The 16,534-nt window shown below is 35.6% G+C and overlaps 1 protein-coding gene and 1 long non-coding RNA gene across 2 annotated transcripts in view; one reads left to right on the top strand and one right to left on the bottom strand.

Moving 5' to 3' along the window:
- LOC149793912 (uncharacterized) overlaps positions 1-15,394 on the top strand; it is a 41,244-nt gene extending 25,850 nt beyond the window's left edge. Inside the window, exons 8-12 of the mRNA XM_089967859.1 lie at positions 2,930-3,395; positions 3,907-4,086; positions 9,908-10,156; positions 11,091-11,285; positions 15,167-15,394. Coding sequence (XP_089823985.1) covers positions 2,930-3,395; positions 3,907-4,086; positions 9,908-10,156; positions 11,091-11,285; positions 15,167-15,387 — 1,311 coding nt within the window. The 3' untranslated portion in view covers positions 15,388-15,394. The remainder of the gene's footprint in view (positions 1-2,929; positions 3,396-3,906; positions 4,087-9,907; positions 10,157-11,090; positions 11,286-15,166) is intronic.
- The window catches only part of LOC149793911 (uncharacterized), a 96,183-nt gene that overhangs the window by 63,048 nt on the left and 16,601 nt on the right, over positions 1-16,534 (bottom strand). The window lies entirely within an intron of this gene.

The raw sequence follows: 16,534 nt of genomic DNA, 5'->3' as shown, positions 1-16,534 counted from the left end.
TAGAAAACATCACGATCGGTCATTCGTTACTTTTCTTGAGAATGCTCAGAATACGCTTCACCGTATGTCAGTTTCTTTGATGGAAACAGTTGAAGGTTTTACAGTAACAGTCTGTACCGTTATGAGTTTTGCTTTCCAGACAAATTCATTTGACCCATCAAGGATTTGAAATATTTTTGTAAGTTTACATCTCTGCGATCACTGTGTCGCATAAGACAACTTTTCTCCTATAAATACAGAGAAATAAATGTACATGACCAAAGATAAAGTACCCGTGCACATCGTGCTATATGGGTATCTCGCCGCGAGTGACCTACGGCGAGATGCATGTATTTTCTAGTCACAAGAAAGAGAGAAAAAGATGAATTACCATAGGTCACGTTGTATGTGGCTAAGAAACCAATTACCGAAATTGTTCTATGGCATTACCAAATTATTGTCTTGTCTTATTCCGTGACAAGCATGTATTGGATGGCAATTGTGGGGAGTTAGATAATATATGACCCAGTTTTGGTAACTCTATCCTTTTCGTTCGTTAGTAAGTGTGGCGTGTTGCTCACTCAAAACGGCTTGGATTGTTTATGTTTCTACCTGTCGTTCACAATTTGGTTTCAGATCATTTTTATTATCCTCTTAATAGGTTGACCATTAGGTTGGGTTCATTATCTCATCACTGTCAATCAAACATACTAAAGGGACAATACATATAGTGTGAGTAAAAAACGAAACAAAATAAACGCACGCAAGAACCGGCACAATTTGACTAGACAAAAACAAATATAGAGCATCTATATGACAGACATTGCGATGTTATACTCCTTTGCTGCTGTTTACCATTCAATCAGACTCAACTATATATTAACTGTTTCAGTTTATAACTTATATTTTAAACACATCACACACTATCACACGATGCTATTAAACATGCATTTGAATTATCACGCATGGTCCTTAGTTATGGTGGAATAATAGTTTTCGTTGTTCCCAAATCAACGAAAATGCGTCTTTCTTTTCAGATTTGATTGCCATATAATTTTCCAAGTTATAGTTCTCATTAAGGAAAGCTTTCAGCCGATCTTATCTAGGCATATGCCCTCTCTTGCCACATATATATGTTTCTACATGTCATTCACTATTTGGTCATGAGAAAAATAAAGTTTAATTTTTACATGTACAATTTATAAAAGGAAAATTAGAATTTTAATGTTACCTGAATAATTTTCAGCTGTTGCTGGTAAGGTATTATTAACTTTTATTAACGGAAGTCTGCAAATTCCAAAGGTTTTAGTTTTAAGTTTGCTCAAAATTAAAAAATTTCGTTTCGCAATTTTTACATTATAACTGGTTTAACTATATGGTCATAAATCAAGTAAAAAAGGAAGCAAAACCAATGCGTGTTGTAAAACTTACAAAATACCTTAATTACCAAAGTTTTAAAAAATGTGAGAGGATTATTGCTAAAACAGATCCTAGTCACGCAGACAAAACCTAACTATGATAATCACTACCGTATACATCCAGGAATAACAATTACAACAAATAAAGTAAATAATACGCTAGGAGTTACAAAAAATATAAGTATAAATAACATGGTTTTTATTTTAGTCTACTATAAAATCCTTTTACCCTTAAATATTTTATCATTTCTTTCAATCTCGGCCATACTTATCGATGTTTCTTGGCATTATTTAATTTCTACTAATGTGCATATATGGTTCGAAATTGTATTACTACCTTTGGCTGAAGCAAACGTTTTCTATTTCTGGGGGATCTTTTCTTCTTTCTAAACTCCGTGACACTTTCAGAATTTTAGTACAGCTTTAAGTCACGTCTGTTGTTATGTCATTACGAAGTCTTTAGGTTGATCACAGGTTTCTATAAGTACAATAATAGAGAATTTACTGACACGTCCAGAATGATCTGGGATACAGATTATTTTTATATAAATTTTGGATATGTGCATATAGCCACTAGTTAGCATGTCACAATACACAGAGTATTCATGCTTTAATGTGGGGTATTGAAAGGTAGATGACTGGGTTTTGGTGACAGGCACACATTGTATTGGATATTATATGTGAGATATATGTCACCACATACAACGGTTTGATAGTATAATGATGGAAGGTGGATAGAAGTTGGCTGAGTTTTGGACGATTTACATAAGAATTGGATAGGAAGTTAGAGTATTGGTCATTAGACTCACCTTGTTGTATAGTCAGTGTGAGGTACTTATCACTATACACGCCGTTTTGGATATCAGTAAAAAAGTAGGTGTTGGATAGAGCTCATAAAAAGGTGTTGGATCGTAGCGAAAACGATGGCTTTGAATAGTATTTAAAACGTTGGTCTTGGATAGTGACTAACAGTTTTAACATGACATTTCTTGTTGTGATCAACCATCTTGCAAAATGTAAACGTAATGTTTATTTCCTGTTTTGCCCCACATTTTCTTGCAATGTAAAGCTGGGGCTAAAGTCCCATAGTACTCCATAATTTGTTCCATTACTGAAGTCAATCACTTCTAACAATTTAGTAGTGTAACTCCATAATTTTTTATTCAGTACTAACAATGTAACAATATACCTCAGTATTACATTTCCTTTGTGTTCCATACAGTAACACAATTGTAAAACAACGGCGTGATAATAATTCCTTTTTGTCTGATAATCTATTACTACTAGGATCATTAATAATTTTAATCGGTGAATTATCGCTACAAAACAAAAAATAAATCATACGAGGCAATTTACTAAAGTTATTGCAATTTTTCTTAATTCGCCGTCTGAAACGTTAGCCCGTTCGATACAGTTTTAGATTATTTATAATGATATAATTTAATTACTGTTTTTTCATCAACTTGCAGAAGTTGTTCTCCTGAGTTGCTTGTAATATATTTCTCTTTTTTCCTGGATATGATTTATTACAGATGTGTTTAGAAGCACAACATAGACATAACACTGAACAATCCACACCGAATCCTGCTGCACTTATTGTAGGAAAGCGATCCAGTACCTTCGGTGATTGTCCTGCTTGTTGCTACACTGATTTTTGCAATAATAACTGCACTCAAAATAACTCGGTTGCCATGCACGGAATAACACAAATAACAACATCATTCACCATTACAAATACACCAAGGGCGACACTAACCAGTACAAAACCAACGTCTGCAACCACCCATTCCGAATTGACGAAAGCAACCAAACTTGTCACAGACGTGCATCAGCATCATACAAGTACTAGTATGCCCAGAACCACACTAACACTAACTACTACAAAACCAGCCGTAACGGCCACCACATTTTTATTGACGGAAGCGACCCATCTTGACACACACGTGCATAAGGAGCAAACGAGTACGCATCTTCCCAGCATCACGCATGCAGCACGGGGTATTTATATATTAATCTAATTCTTATCTGTATGAACTGTCACTCTAATATTTTGGAAAAGGGTACATGAACAAAGATTCTCAAAACCATAATTTGAAGACCTCTTGTCGAGAGGAACATTCGTAAATTTAGCGTTCAATAGCAAGTGATTCAAAAAAGAGCATATGATACATTTTACAAAATAAGAAGTAATGCTAACGAAATCGAACACAGAAATTAAATGAATATATTAGTAGGGAGTAATGTAAATAACGCCATCAATATAAGTCGTAGCGTAGACATATTTACTTTGTACCTAAATATTACGAAATATTCACGTAGCTGCATCATCTTATGTACATGGCTATAGTGGCAGACTCACCAGATCTCTTTGTTTTAATCAATAAAATAATATTGCTGACGTAACTAGACGTGTCGAATGTATTAATATACAATCATGCATGACACTATCGTTTATTCATTGGTTAAATAGAATCCAATAGGACTATTTTAATATTAATTGTTAATGCAGATTGTTCACAGAATGGAAGTGGTTATATTCAAACGAGACATTTGTGCATTAAGTTCCACTTTGACGCCATAAATTTCAAAGATGCCGCGACAGCTTGTTCTAAGGAGGGAGCCATGCTGGTGACTATAGATACGGAAGATAAGATGCGCGAAATCTGGACTGAGCTGCAAACGTTTTCAGGTAAGTTTAATGTAAAATACCACAAATACATGTAATTAGTGAATGCCTTTGATAAATGCTTAATTTATTCACATAGATCGCACACTATTTTTAAAACCCTTTAATTAACGTACTGACAATTCTTACTACATTAAAACAAATTATTAATGAAATCAGTGAACTCCAACATTCTATTTCTAAACATGCGGTAGAAAAGGTATTACTTTTGTCGACAATTTACAAAGATATTGCAATAGTAAACGATTATTTGCAACGCAAATGGATAAGAGATCATAAAATCTCTTGATTCATCTATAGGTACCGCAGCAAAGACTGTCATGTGTAATGCAAAATAATTGAAAATGTCTTCGCTTCCGATTTGCTTCATTCAAGCAGTAGGGAGGTTGGGAGACCACTTATTCGGGCAAAATAAGGCTTATACCAAGGGGTCAAGGAGGGGGTGGGTGGCTGGATAGACATATTGTTCAGACACAATAAGGCTTATAACAAAATTGGGGGACTCAGCTACTTCACTATATTAACGCTTCATCAAATTCCGAAACATTTCACACAAAAAATAGAATGGTGAATAGACGCTTTTGACCGAGAATCTTCTCTCTGAGGTAATGCTGACAGGTTGCTCAACCAAATATTTTGTCAAGACCAACGCGATATCGAGTTCATCGATCATGTATATTTATTTTTCATATGAGATTTTCTGAGCATCACCAGGGGAATGTTTAAGCCTGATCATATCCATGACACCGGAACACCAAGTCTGATGAATATTTTGCAGCGCATGTGTATCAACGCCATAAAAGACAACCAAACAATTGCAGTTACCTCTGATCACATTAGGAATCAGAATGTATCGTTGCGTGACGTAAATGGTGTCCGTGTTTTATTACAATAGGGATAAAATATTCTAGCTTGATTTGTTTGTTTGTCGAGCATAGCATTACAGTATACCACTAGATCATTAATATCACCGTCGAGATCCTGGACTGATGATGCATCATATTTGTCAGTGATAAATTCAATGATGTCACCGTCACCGTGTTGTATGTTTTCCAACCTTTCTACATTTTCATTCAATTCCTTAAGAACATTATAGCATCGTTGGTCATCCGCGGATGGTACCACTAAATAAAATTAGTCCCGTCTGAGCCATCTCATTATCAGGTTAAGTAACAACTGAGTTTTAACAGACACAGATGGGCCAATGATAAGGGAGCGAAGAGTTTGGTAACGCTGGATGATACTTGACTGGCTCCTGCTATCGCGTTGCTGAGAAGTCAATCACATTCATGTTGTACAAATATAAATATATGAGTTTATATTGTTTTCGATAAAACACGTCACTGATTCTAGTGGATTAAAAACAAAAGAATCGTCGACGTGCACTTACAGGTATGTGCGTGAAATGTGGTATAGAAAAATAACAATTTGTGGCGTCTTGCGAGACGTTAAGCGGTGTTGATATCGCTAAGTCACTTAGTAGATTACCAGATTACAAGAGGTACGTATCATGGAGAAAACCATTTTTCGGGAAATAATTATTGTGGCCCTGCAACAAGACTTGATATTAGACTCGACGCAAGAAATCAACCAAAACAAGGCGCATATCTAGTAAATGCGATTGATCAAACGTGTCATGTTCATGATGTTGCAAAATAAAATCAAAATCTACAACAACAACAAATCGCAGACGTCGAATTGATTCATCCGTTGAAAGTTGTAATAAATAAATCTCTAAGAGAATCACTAGCAAACTGGCTGATAAGATCGATGATGTGTGGCAAACTTGCGGTGTAGGGTGACTGCTAATTGTCATATAATTATAATAATTGAGTCGATTCATTATATTTCATGAGAATACTGGAAATGCACAGCTGCGGTTAGTAAACTCGTTCATTCAGCAGGTGTCAAGCGTAAGGTTGCAGAAGATAGGTTGTACAGACAAGCAATAAGGCAACTTTATATACGCCACCTAAAACAATTCAATGTGGAGGTTTGATGTTAGCACTCCCAACGAAGTTCATCAGACATATATTTTGTTTTTACACCATGCCACTGTGGCAACTGGCGCAGCATGTAAAAAACAGGTACGCATATACAAATACGCGTTGATTGTCGTCGACTTTGCCAATAGATACAAAGAAGTGGAACCAATATCGACAAAAACAGCAACTGAAATTTATGCCACGTTTGAACGAATTTATCAACGTCGACCCGGGTTGTCTGACGGACTGCGATGGCCACAGTTTCCACAGTTTGATCCTGGCAAATAATTGTTTGGTGCAGTAACATTATTGATGCAACAACATAAGGTTAAAGCACACGTGGACATCCCGCAATACATCGAGACCAGGCAATCGTTGAGAGATCGAATAATTTTGTTGAGCGATTGCTTGGATGTCAGTAGGTCATGAATTTTCCACAGAGACGAGATCTTGCGAATAGGTTGGAAGATTAACGACGTGTAAAAGCCGTGTTAAACAATCAAGTTTCCATGCATAGCGTGCATATTTCATCCCAGATAATGATCGTAGGAATATGTTTCTCGCTCATTTGTTCTAGAGTCCACGCATCATTGCGTCATCGAAAGAAGCTGTACTAAGTAGTTGACTTGATACCTCTCTCATTTAGGTCTATTGAAGTGTATAAGAGCGTTCCATTTGATAGATTTGCACGTTCACTGGACGTTATTACACCTTTATTGGCCGTATCTGCAGTTATAAAGTCGAGTTATGCCTAGTCTATGATTAATCTTGTACAATGACACTTATTGTCAAATGAGGCTCCATGTGCAAATTTACCAACAATTTTTCGGCCTTTGTCTTTTTGCAAACTATATTTCCTTCTTTGCGCTGCTTTCTAGCTTTGGCAGCCAGATATTGCTTTGGAGCCTATATGAAATTACATCTTCATTCACTCTCAGAAATAACAATATTTTCGCATCAAGCATAGATCTCAATAGCACATTTGGATCCAACCATATTTGTTCTTTGCGCAGTTGTCCATGACATTTGTCTCAAAACCTGGTTCATTAAAATGACAATCAAGGCAAGCTGGAATGACAGGATTAACATTGTCAGCAAATTCGAATGATTCAATCTTGGCAAATTCTGAAAAATTCAAAATGTGGTCATGGACCGTTTATCGCAACTCGAGTCATTTGTGTGTCGGATGTCCAAATATTTCAAAATAAGGCTTACATTCAAACATTCCAAGAAAGCTTTCGGGATAACATACAACCATGTCAATCGAGATAACGTCTTCGGAATCATATTCAATATATCAGATACCTACATGCTTCTATTCAACACACGAGCGTAACAAATCTTCAAATTATTCTCGAGGTGTCGGTCGCCATGAATTTTTCTGCTAGCAAACGTTAGCAACTACAGATGAGATGGTAAAATACCTATGCAGTACTTCATTTACTATATCTGCGTCGTCTGTGTATTTTAGTGCAACCCGAGTCATTGGCTCAAAAAGAAATTCCATACTAAAATGTTCATCAGACGGTGAGAAGAATCTATTAGGGGTGTCGTCATCTAGTTCACTCTGAAACAGCCAGACCAATTAGGTTTTAATGATATTCTAAATACACAAAAATATATCACGATAATAAAATCAAACATTTTTTGCTATGCGGAAATTTTGTTATGTTCAACGTCCATGCGTGAGATTTTTGGTTAATAATTACTATTTGGGTGCCACTCATTTTGTACTTAGACATTGTCACCTATGACGGCAACGATAAATTCAATTCTAAATGTGAATCTTCTTTCGTCCAGATAATCAATGGTCTTCCTTGCTCGTTGCTCGTTCACTGTAGCATCGATGGAAATATTGTCTTGATCAATCGTGAACGCTGGCCAAAAGCGCGCTGCTTCATCTTTCCTAAACTCCACCTTGGCCTCATATATACGACTGCGTAATTGCAAGTTGGATACATTAGGGCGCTTTCGCTAATCAGTTATGTTGTCAAAATTGAACCTAGATTGTGAAAGATGTATCATAGATAATCTAGCAAGCACTTTATCTGATTATGTGTTTTCTTCTGACATTATATGTTAAATAGCAAACATATCTTCTTATTAAAAATCACCCTTGATTACTATATAATAATTTTACGAGCAAAATATAGCTGCATATGGCTGATGATTGTATCAACAACTCTATGTGCAAAATCTAATCATGATTTTTTCTCTTATCACCAAGCATGTCCGAAAAGGCAGTTTATGACCAAAACCATACATGCAATGCGATGTTGGTGCCAGAGAAAAATATCTGAACTTTGTATTACTTGCGGCGGCAGGAAGCATAAAAATCATTGAAACGGTACTATGATACCAAATGAGGGCAAAATACAGGATACTAAAGATTATCTCAATAAAAAGTCACATATAGATATATTGCAAAGCAATCAGATTGCAAAGCTATCCGACCAGTCGTAATTATATTTTGTCTGATATATATATATATATATATATATATATATATATATATATATATATATATATATGTGTGTGTATATGAACATAAATTCAGAAGACAAACCAGTTTTGATCATTATGAAGAAAATCGTGCTGGTGTAATCAAAAACTATCGAAGTTACCTCATGATTTGCACAGAAAAGACAAATTATCTATCATAGAGTTGTTGATATGAGCTTTAATGTATTGATCAAGGATGGTCTTGTTATCGATCATATTCTTGCGAATGAATTTAATAATTCTTTAGAAAATCTGCAAGCTATTACACCAAGTAAAAAAAATAGAAGCAGGTGTGGTACTGGTGAATACAAAAGCAATGCGTGGTTAATTTATTTGATAAATTCATAATCTGATGAAAGAATAACATTTCCATCAATAACTGCAGCTGGAAAATATTTTTATATTTTTCAGTTTCAGACAGCGCGTTGTAGATGGTATAAGCAATTCAGCATTATCAAAGCGATACAATAATAAAACTCCAATTCCAGCATATATAGATTAACCATTTTGGTCCTTAGATTTACGTTACATTACCGAATTCCTTTTTATGATATCTATATCTAGACACAATTGTTTTTCCACCTCAGCATATATATTTATATTGTTACGATTCAATGCTCTTAAACTAAATAACGGAAAAGAGTAAACGACAATAATCTTCGTATAATTTAACAAATAATTTATTTCCTTAGAATACAAAGTGAAAACGAGAAATAAGAACTTATGGTTTTGCGAAATAATTCCCAAAATAACTCAAGACTTACATACACAAGTCCTAGTAATATATAAAGTCCTGAATAAAACTCAGTACAAGTCCCGAAGAAATGCGAGACTGCAGTTGACCAGTCTGTTATAGTTTATAGTGTGTTCAAGTGTCAAGAGTTATTTGTTGAATCACAGAAATATAATTCCAGTGAATGCGTCTAGCCAAGAATTGTATCAGAGCACTTTTGTATTTCCAGAGAGAATAATTTAGCTATGTATAGGTTGTTTACATAAAAAGAAATATACAGACCTTACTCAGTTTTGAACAAGGTCAAGCCCAGCACAAAATGTTATATTACAATATTATGTAATGAAATATGAAAATTAAAAACTAACAAACAATCAAATGAAAAAATTATACATAAACTTTCCCTCATAAAGAAAAAGAAAGATTTATGCAATAAAGCTTTGATTTTACTATAGGTAAAAAACCTATTTTGTTACATTGTAAACGTAATATCCGTAATATATATATATATATATATATATATATATATATATATATATATATATATATATATATATATATATATATATATATATATATATATATATATATTATCTTTGAAAAGTTAATGTACAAGACCTTTGGATTGGAGGAAGTGACGTGAATCACACGGACACTTTCTACTGGCAAAACGGAGGTGAAGTTCGTTCTTACACCAACTGGGGAAAACATCAACAGCAACCTGAGGATCCCCATTATCATGACCAGGACTGTATTATTTTACACAGATTAGATAACTACACATGGTACGATGAACCGTGTTACCGAGTTTATGGATTCATTTGTGAGCATCCAATGCAGGCCATCCATACAAGTAAGTAAAGTCATCCAAATGACCAATCAAAAAAGTATTATGGTATTACGTACTTGAGGCAGGTTTCCAGTGGACGTAAAGATTACGTAAATTCAATTCTTCTCGCAGTTCTTGTCACATGATTCATTTCTTCAATTCTCCTTAAAATGCTTAGAATTTCCCCAACTTAATCTTTGTGACATACTATTTGTATTAAATATTTTTTTCTCAAAAGTAAATAGTAATTAAAAACTAATTGATCCATTAAGAGGTAAATAATCTCGTTAAATCACAGTTGATATCCAGTTAACAATTTTGTATCTGGTGAATGCTAGTAATGCTGTAAAAGCATAATTATGGATGGGATAATATCTGCAAGACGCCGTTCCCAAACCGATAGCGGAACATAAATTCAGCTGTGTTTGCAGGAAGGCTTATAGACATATCCTGATAATAAGTGCGCATACGGCAAATTCTTAATGGTACGAAATGACTCTTCAGTTTTCACTCATTGAACCGCAGTGAAAAAACCCATCTAGATTTATTATTAAATGCAGTGTAAATATGGATTTTGTTTAATTAATACCCAGTGTAAATAAAAATATTGATTTATTAATATCAAGCGTTAGTATGAAATATGGTAAATAAAATCTGTAATTAGTTGTCAAATGAAGGCAGTGAACATAGATATTTCGTGTCTAAATGTGGGCATAAGTATTTAGTGTGTGCATAAAACAGATGCGGGGAAGACAGGTATTTATGGAAATAATACAGGCTTGTACATCACATAAGTCTGAATTTGGGTACATCACACAATCAGTCCGGTTTATACTTTTGTTAGCATTTCATGCTCAGTTTACAAGATAAGTATGATTTTTATACATTTACATCATAAGTAAGTACCATCATAATTTGAAAAAGAAATCAATCCGGATTTCATTTCATTAAACTAAAGGTACACAGCAGACAATATCATGTGAATCACAAGATGGATTCCATCAGCTGGAGCACAATCTTGGATGCGTACTGTATATCCCGGCCCTAGTGGACTGGCAATCGGCCAAAGATTACTGCAGAACACATCAATCGCATCTTGTCAGTATTAATTCACAAAGGAAACAAGATGCTGTACACAGATTTGCGACATCACGTACGTATACGGCAAAAATAGTAGATACATTACATTGTTGTTTTTTTTTTTTTGTTTTGTGTTTAACCCAATTTCTAATTGCAAGATAGATAGGACATACATGACGGCCAGAATAACTGGTATAGGAAGAAGCAGCGAAAACTCCGGTAAGAACCACCGTACCACCAGAAGCTAATGCATGCTTTCTCACATATCCACATTTGCCTAGCCCAAGACTCGAACCTACGTGGACGACTGAGTTGATAAGATACAGATCGGCAAATGCGAGAAATATAGACCCTTCTGCCACCCGGAGTCCTTTATTATGTATATTTTTAAAGGAGGATTGACAAGAATGAATGACTGTAACATTCTCGTGCAGAGTGCAGCTAGTTCTGGAAAGTACACTCACTTGCTCAACCTCTCTAGGCGTCTCCTCATTTTAACAATGAAGCCACACCTTTGAGATCAATTGATAGGTAAATATATACAGTATTACTGACACTGTGTAATGTCTACTACTTTGAATAATATCGCATCTAGTTTCACTTAAAAGAAAATAAACAATTACAAACGAGACACGGTGACATACAAGTAATTATTTTTTGAACTTTGGAAAAAGACCATGACATATGTAATAGATCAGAAGCTCAAGTTATGAAAATAAAAGTCACTGATTGCATGGAAATAATTTCCAACATTATTAAGGTATGTTTTTTTATTTTTGCGATGAGAAGATGTAGATAAGGTTAATTAATATGCAATTAATAGCATTTAACATTAAGCCGTTTTCATTTTATCATGCTGTCTCATCTAAATGACAAAGTCGCACCTGATTTAGGTTAATAGTCGTCTTCTACAGGATTTTTAAAAATTTGTATCGTTGTCTCTTAAAGTGGCAGCGTAGAATACATTTTCATCGTATGAAAGTTGACTATTTGTTTGGTCGTGTGAATGACATAATCGTAGTTTTTGACGATCTTGCCATGAATGTATAGCAGCTTTGTAAATTGTTCATTTGTATGGTCTACATGTATTAGTCGTCTCTGCCCGTGAATGCACCATACTTCGTGTCTGATCTCTTAAACCATAAAAAACAAAAACAGACATTTAAATTTTTCAAGTTTTAAATTATACTGTTACAATATTAAAATATTTATACTATTGATCACTACTTGATGGAGAGAGAGAGAGAGAGAGAGAGAGAGAGAGAGAGAGAGAAGTGCTCTGAGATAATCAGCGCTTTATATAAGTTGTTCAGTATCATGATCCTGAGTGATTCGTGTACATGTTGTAGACGTATATTCTTAAAGAACGAAATTCAGATTGAATCACTTTTATATAGCACTGCCACAAAATATTGCATCTATAGGAATAAATTTAATACGCCTATAGACGTTGTTCACGAGTTGCACCGTTGCATGGATGCGATCCGGTATTTTACAAGATTTGATTCAAAGCCAATCAATGGCTATTTACATAATACGTATTAATTTTTTTCTCTTGGTTTTCTTTTATTATTGATTTATTAGTTATGTGTGAGTTGTTTTCAAGTTTCTTTCCTGAAGTGATTTCCTACATCAACCAAACGTTATCTATGTAATAATACGTGCGCTTGGTCGAGACGATTTGCTATTGTCTGACATGATAGAGCAAATAAAACCATGAGTGGCGCAATTATTTTATGTTCATATGGGTTTACGAAACAACAATACATGAGTGTGTGGTCTAGGTGAGAGGAATTATATTATTATCGTGTGCAGTACGTGCTCAGCTATTTAGCAATGTCATCATCAGCAAGGTGCAGAGCTTGCAGTTCACCGGGGAACTTTGTCAGTGGATATCTGTTCACATTGTGTGACATGGTCTGAAGAGCTCCACAGCAGTAGGAAGAGTTAGACGCCGGCCCCATTGGACACGGTTGACTGCACAAAGACCATGTCCTGTCCGAACGCGGTTCAGTATGGTTCACAAATGACGTGGAAGGTTGAAGCCAGGAGGACAGACCATCAGCTACGAGGTTGTGGTTTACAACATCTGCTGCAGACCACTCAACCCTCCATGCCAAAGTAGCTGTCATATCCTCCGGCAATGGACCTAACCAGATTGGACGTCTCGAAATCAAGCGGACTGCAGGATGTGAGAGATGTCCATGTACAGTGGAAGTTTCTCATTGGCATAGACCTTAGCCAACACTTTTGTATTTTCGTCCTGGCTACGCAGATGTGGAGGAAGAATGTTGCTGAGCACCGGCAGCCATGGTAAAGGTGTAGGTTGTATTGTTTCAGATATTATGCGTATGGTTGTGCTGAGATGGACATCAATTAACTTGGGATGATCAAGCCCAGACAGGAGCGCAATACTCGGCTGTGGAATATCTGAGCACTAGCGCCCCCGGTTGAGCCAGCCAGTTTGCGGAGTAGGTTGGTTGGAGTGCTAAGTTTTGCTGCAGTGTTCTTGAGATGGTTGTAAAATATCAGTGATCAGTCCAGAGTCACACCAAGGTATGTTGGTGTCGGTTCATGTTTTATTTACTGCCCATTGAGGAGGATGCAAAGCTCACGGTTCGCATTTGCTTTGTTGAGGTGGAAGACTGGAGACTGTCTTTGTTGCGCTTGTCTGTAGACTCCATTTCTTGAAGAAGTCCGTTATATCATTAGGTCCTTATTCAGTACCCCATCACGCTCGGTAAATGAGTGACTTTGGGACCCGAGAGCAATGTCATTGCAAACATGAACTTACGCGACTGTGTTACAGGTAAGTCATTGATATAGACATTGATTAAACTTGGCGAAAGAACAGACCCTTGTGGGAGTCCATTAGCCTCAGCTCCCTCTGATGTGGACTCTGAAGATCCTGTTGCGAAGGCACAGCTGAATAGTCTCAACTATCCAGCGCGGCAATACTCAGGAAATTTTCAACAGCAGCCCTTATTTGGGAACAAGAATCAGTTGTAATTACATCTCGCGTGGAGGATGCTAATTTTGTTCCCTCTCTATCTCTCTCTCTGTCTCTCTTGTTTCTCTATCTATCTATCTATCTATCTATCTATCTATCTATCTATCTATCTATCTATTATCTATCTATCTATCTATCTATCTATCTTGCTTCTAAGATGTATTTTCAGAGTGTCAGAACGACCCCTGGAACAGATGTCAAAAGGGTCAAAGAGGTAAAGAATGCAGCATGTATATGATGAAAAGAACCACATAAATATATATCAAAATATAAAGTATTACCTTTTGCGATCAAAATATGCACCTATTCACGAACTTGTTTTTTATTTAAATTTGGATATGGATCGTCCATCAAAATCATGATGGTTTATTTGAAAATGAGTACAGGATTTCCTGAAATAAGTTCTGGACACAACTTCGCACTTTGTATGACTTTATACTGCGCAAATCATGCTATGAAAAACTACGCTGTGTCTATTTGATTTCTTAAGGGAATAAAATGTTTACAAATCTATGGGTGTATTTTGTGCATTTCAGATTTTCCAGGGTAGCATTTATTATGCAACATTTTATGCAGAATTTTATGTCAGTCCTTAACAATATGGTTAATGCCTGGAACAATTCTAGAGTTTTGGCAACTTTGCTTATGATTTTGTGACGTCATTAGCCCAAACAATGTGCAACAGAGCTTTCTTCTTTGTTCAGCAGAAGCAGCACGTCGGTCACTGGTGTCCTCCACACGAAGCTGAACTTAACTTCATGAAGAAGAAGAACAGATTGATAATTACCATTAAATATAGAATACGATTCAGACTGGCATGACGCTTCCTTAACGACATTTATATTTGATGAATATTCATTTCTTGAAGATTTTAGACTGTGGTTAGGAATGATAATTTACTAACAACCTGAAAATTTTGTATTGATATGAAATTCCATTTTCAGACGGTACAAACCATGACCCCTGGATTGGCCTTGTTTCTACATTGACACCACCACACGATATACACCACTGGCGATGGGAGTCGGGAGTACCATATGTGTACAAGAACTGGGCAATGGACCAGCCAGAAGGAGCAGGGAAATGTGTTGTTATGCATACGAACGGACACTGGAGGAACAGAATATGTACTTCACATCATAGTGTCATATGTGAGAAATACTAATTTTCAATATGAAATAAAATTTTGAGGTCCACTATAGCTATGTTGTCATTTATGCTTTAAAATATCATATATCAAGATATCAAGAGTAATGTGAACAGCTGCAATTGTGAGCGAGTCCTCATTTACAAATCAGGGTCCATATTTAATAAATCTCTGAACACGGTAAGGCGAAATGGGAAGCATCGATAATCTTCATTGTACTTGACAAATCACCAAAATCAGAGAACATCAGATCTATTAAGATATTTTTACATGTTCAAGATTTTATGTTGAAGGTTTTACATTACTATAACTAAATTGTTTGTTAAACATTAAGCACCTCACCAATATTTGATGCAATATAGTGAGGTTACAACAGTATGAGTTTGTGCGTGTTAAATGGTGAAACTCAGCAAGGTGTCAGACCCAAACCAAACCATGCTCAGTATCAAATACGTTACTGTGTAACAAGTTACATATAGTCCGGATCGAGAACATGTTGGAACGGCATGCAAATTTCGCAAACCTATAACTCATATTTATCCACAGATGATGCAAATTAGAATAAGATAATATCTAGATGCCTGCCGTATAAAAGTATTTAGTAGCCAGTTGCCATATAAATTAGCTTTAGTCGGAGGTATTACCTGAACTTTTGCAAAATTATCGATCACTAATTAGCAATCACATTAAGTTAAATGTCGTCAGAGAAAACAATTAATTCGTGTTGCCTGCCATATATAATTATATGGGGATGGTTATTTGGAATCTCAGGTGTAATATAGATACCTATCAAACAAACTGAGGTAACTACCTATCACATGATTTTATTTTTATCTTATATTTTTGAGCTAAAATTTGCATTCGAATCATTTAATGCATTTGTATAGAAAAAAAACAGATATATGAATATAATCTGCCGACCTTAATTATTTGGAGTTAATACTGATTAGTACCGTGTAATGAGTAGACACCGGCAAGATTAACAAGGTTTATGTGAGATAACAATAAAGTCCCTGATTTATGTCTTCATTTACCATAGAACAGTCGGTTAGACCTTTTAATTAAAGCGATTGACTGACATGTAGTAGTTTATATGCTGTACATTGGGATTTGTAATATTTTCTGGTTTTTAAACGTATGAAGGCCTGAGAGGTTTACGGGCCGA

Source organism: Sinohyriopsis cumingii, chromosome 8, assembly GCF_028554795.1.
Source record: "Sinohyriopsis cumingii isolate HCF-2022 chromosome 8, ASM2855479v2, whole genome shotgun sequence".
NCBI lineage: Eukaryota > Metazoa > Mollusca > Bivalvia > Unionida > Unionidae > Sinohyriopsis > Sinohyriopsis cumingii.
The sequence above is the reverse complement of the archived record's forward strand: the minus strand, read 5'-3'. Positions and strand labels throughout refer to the sequence as shown.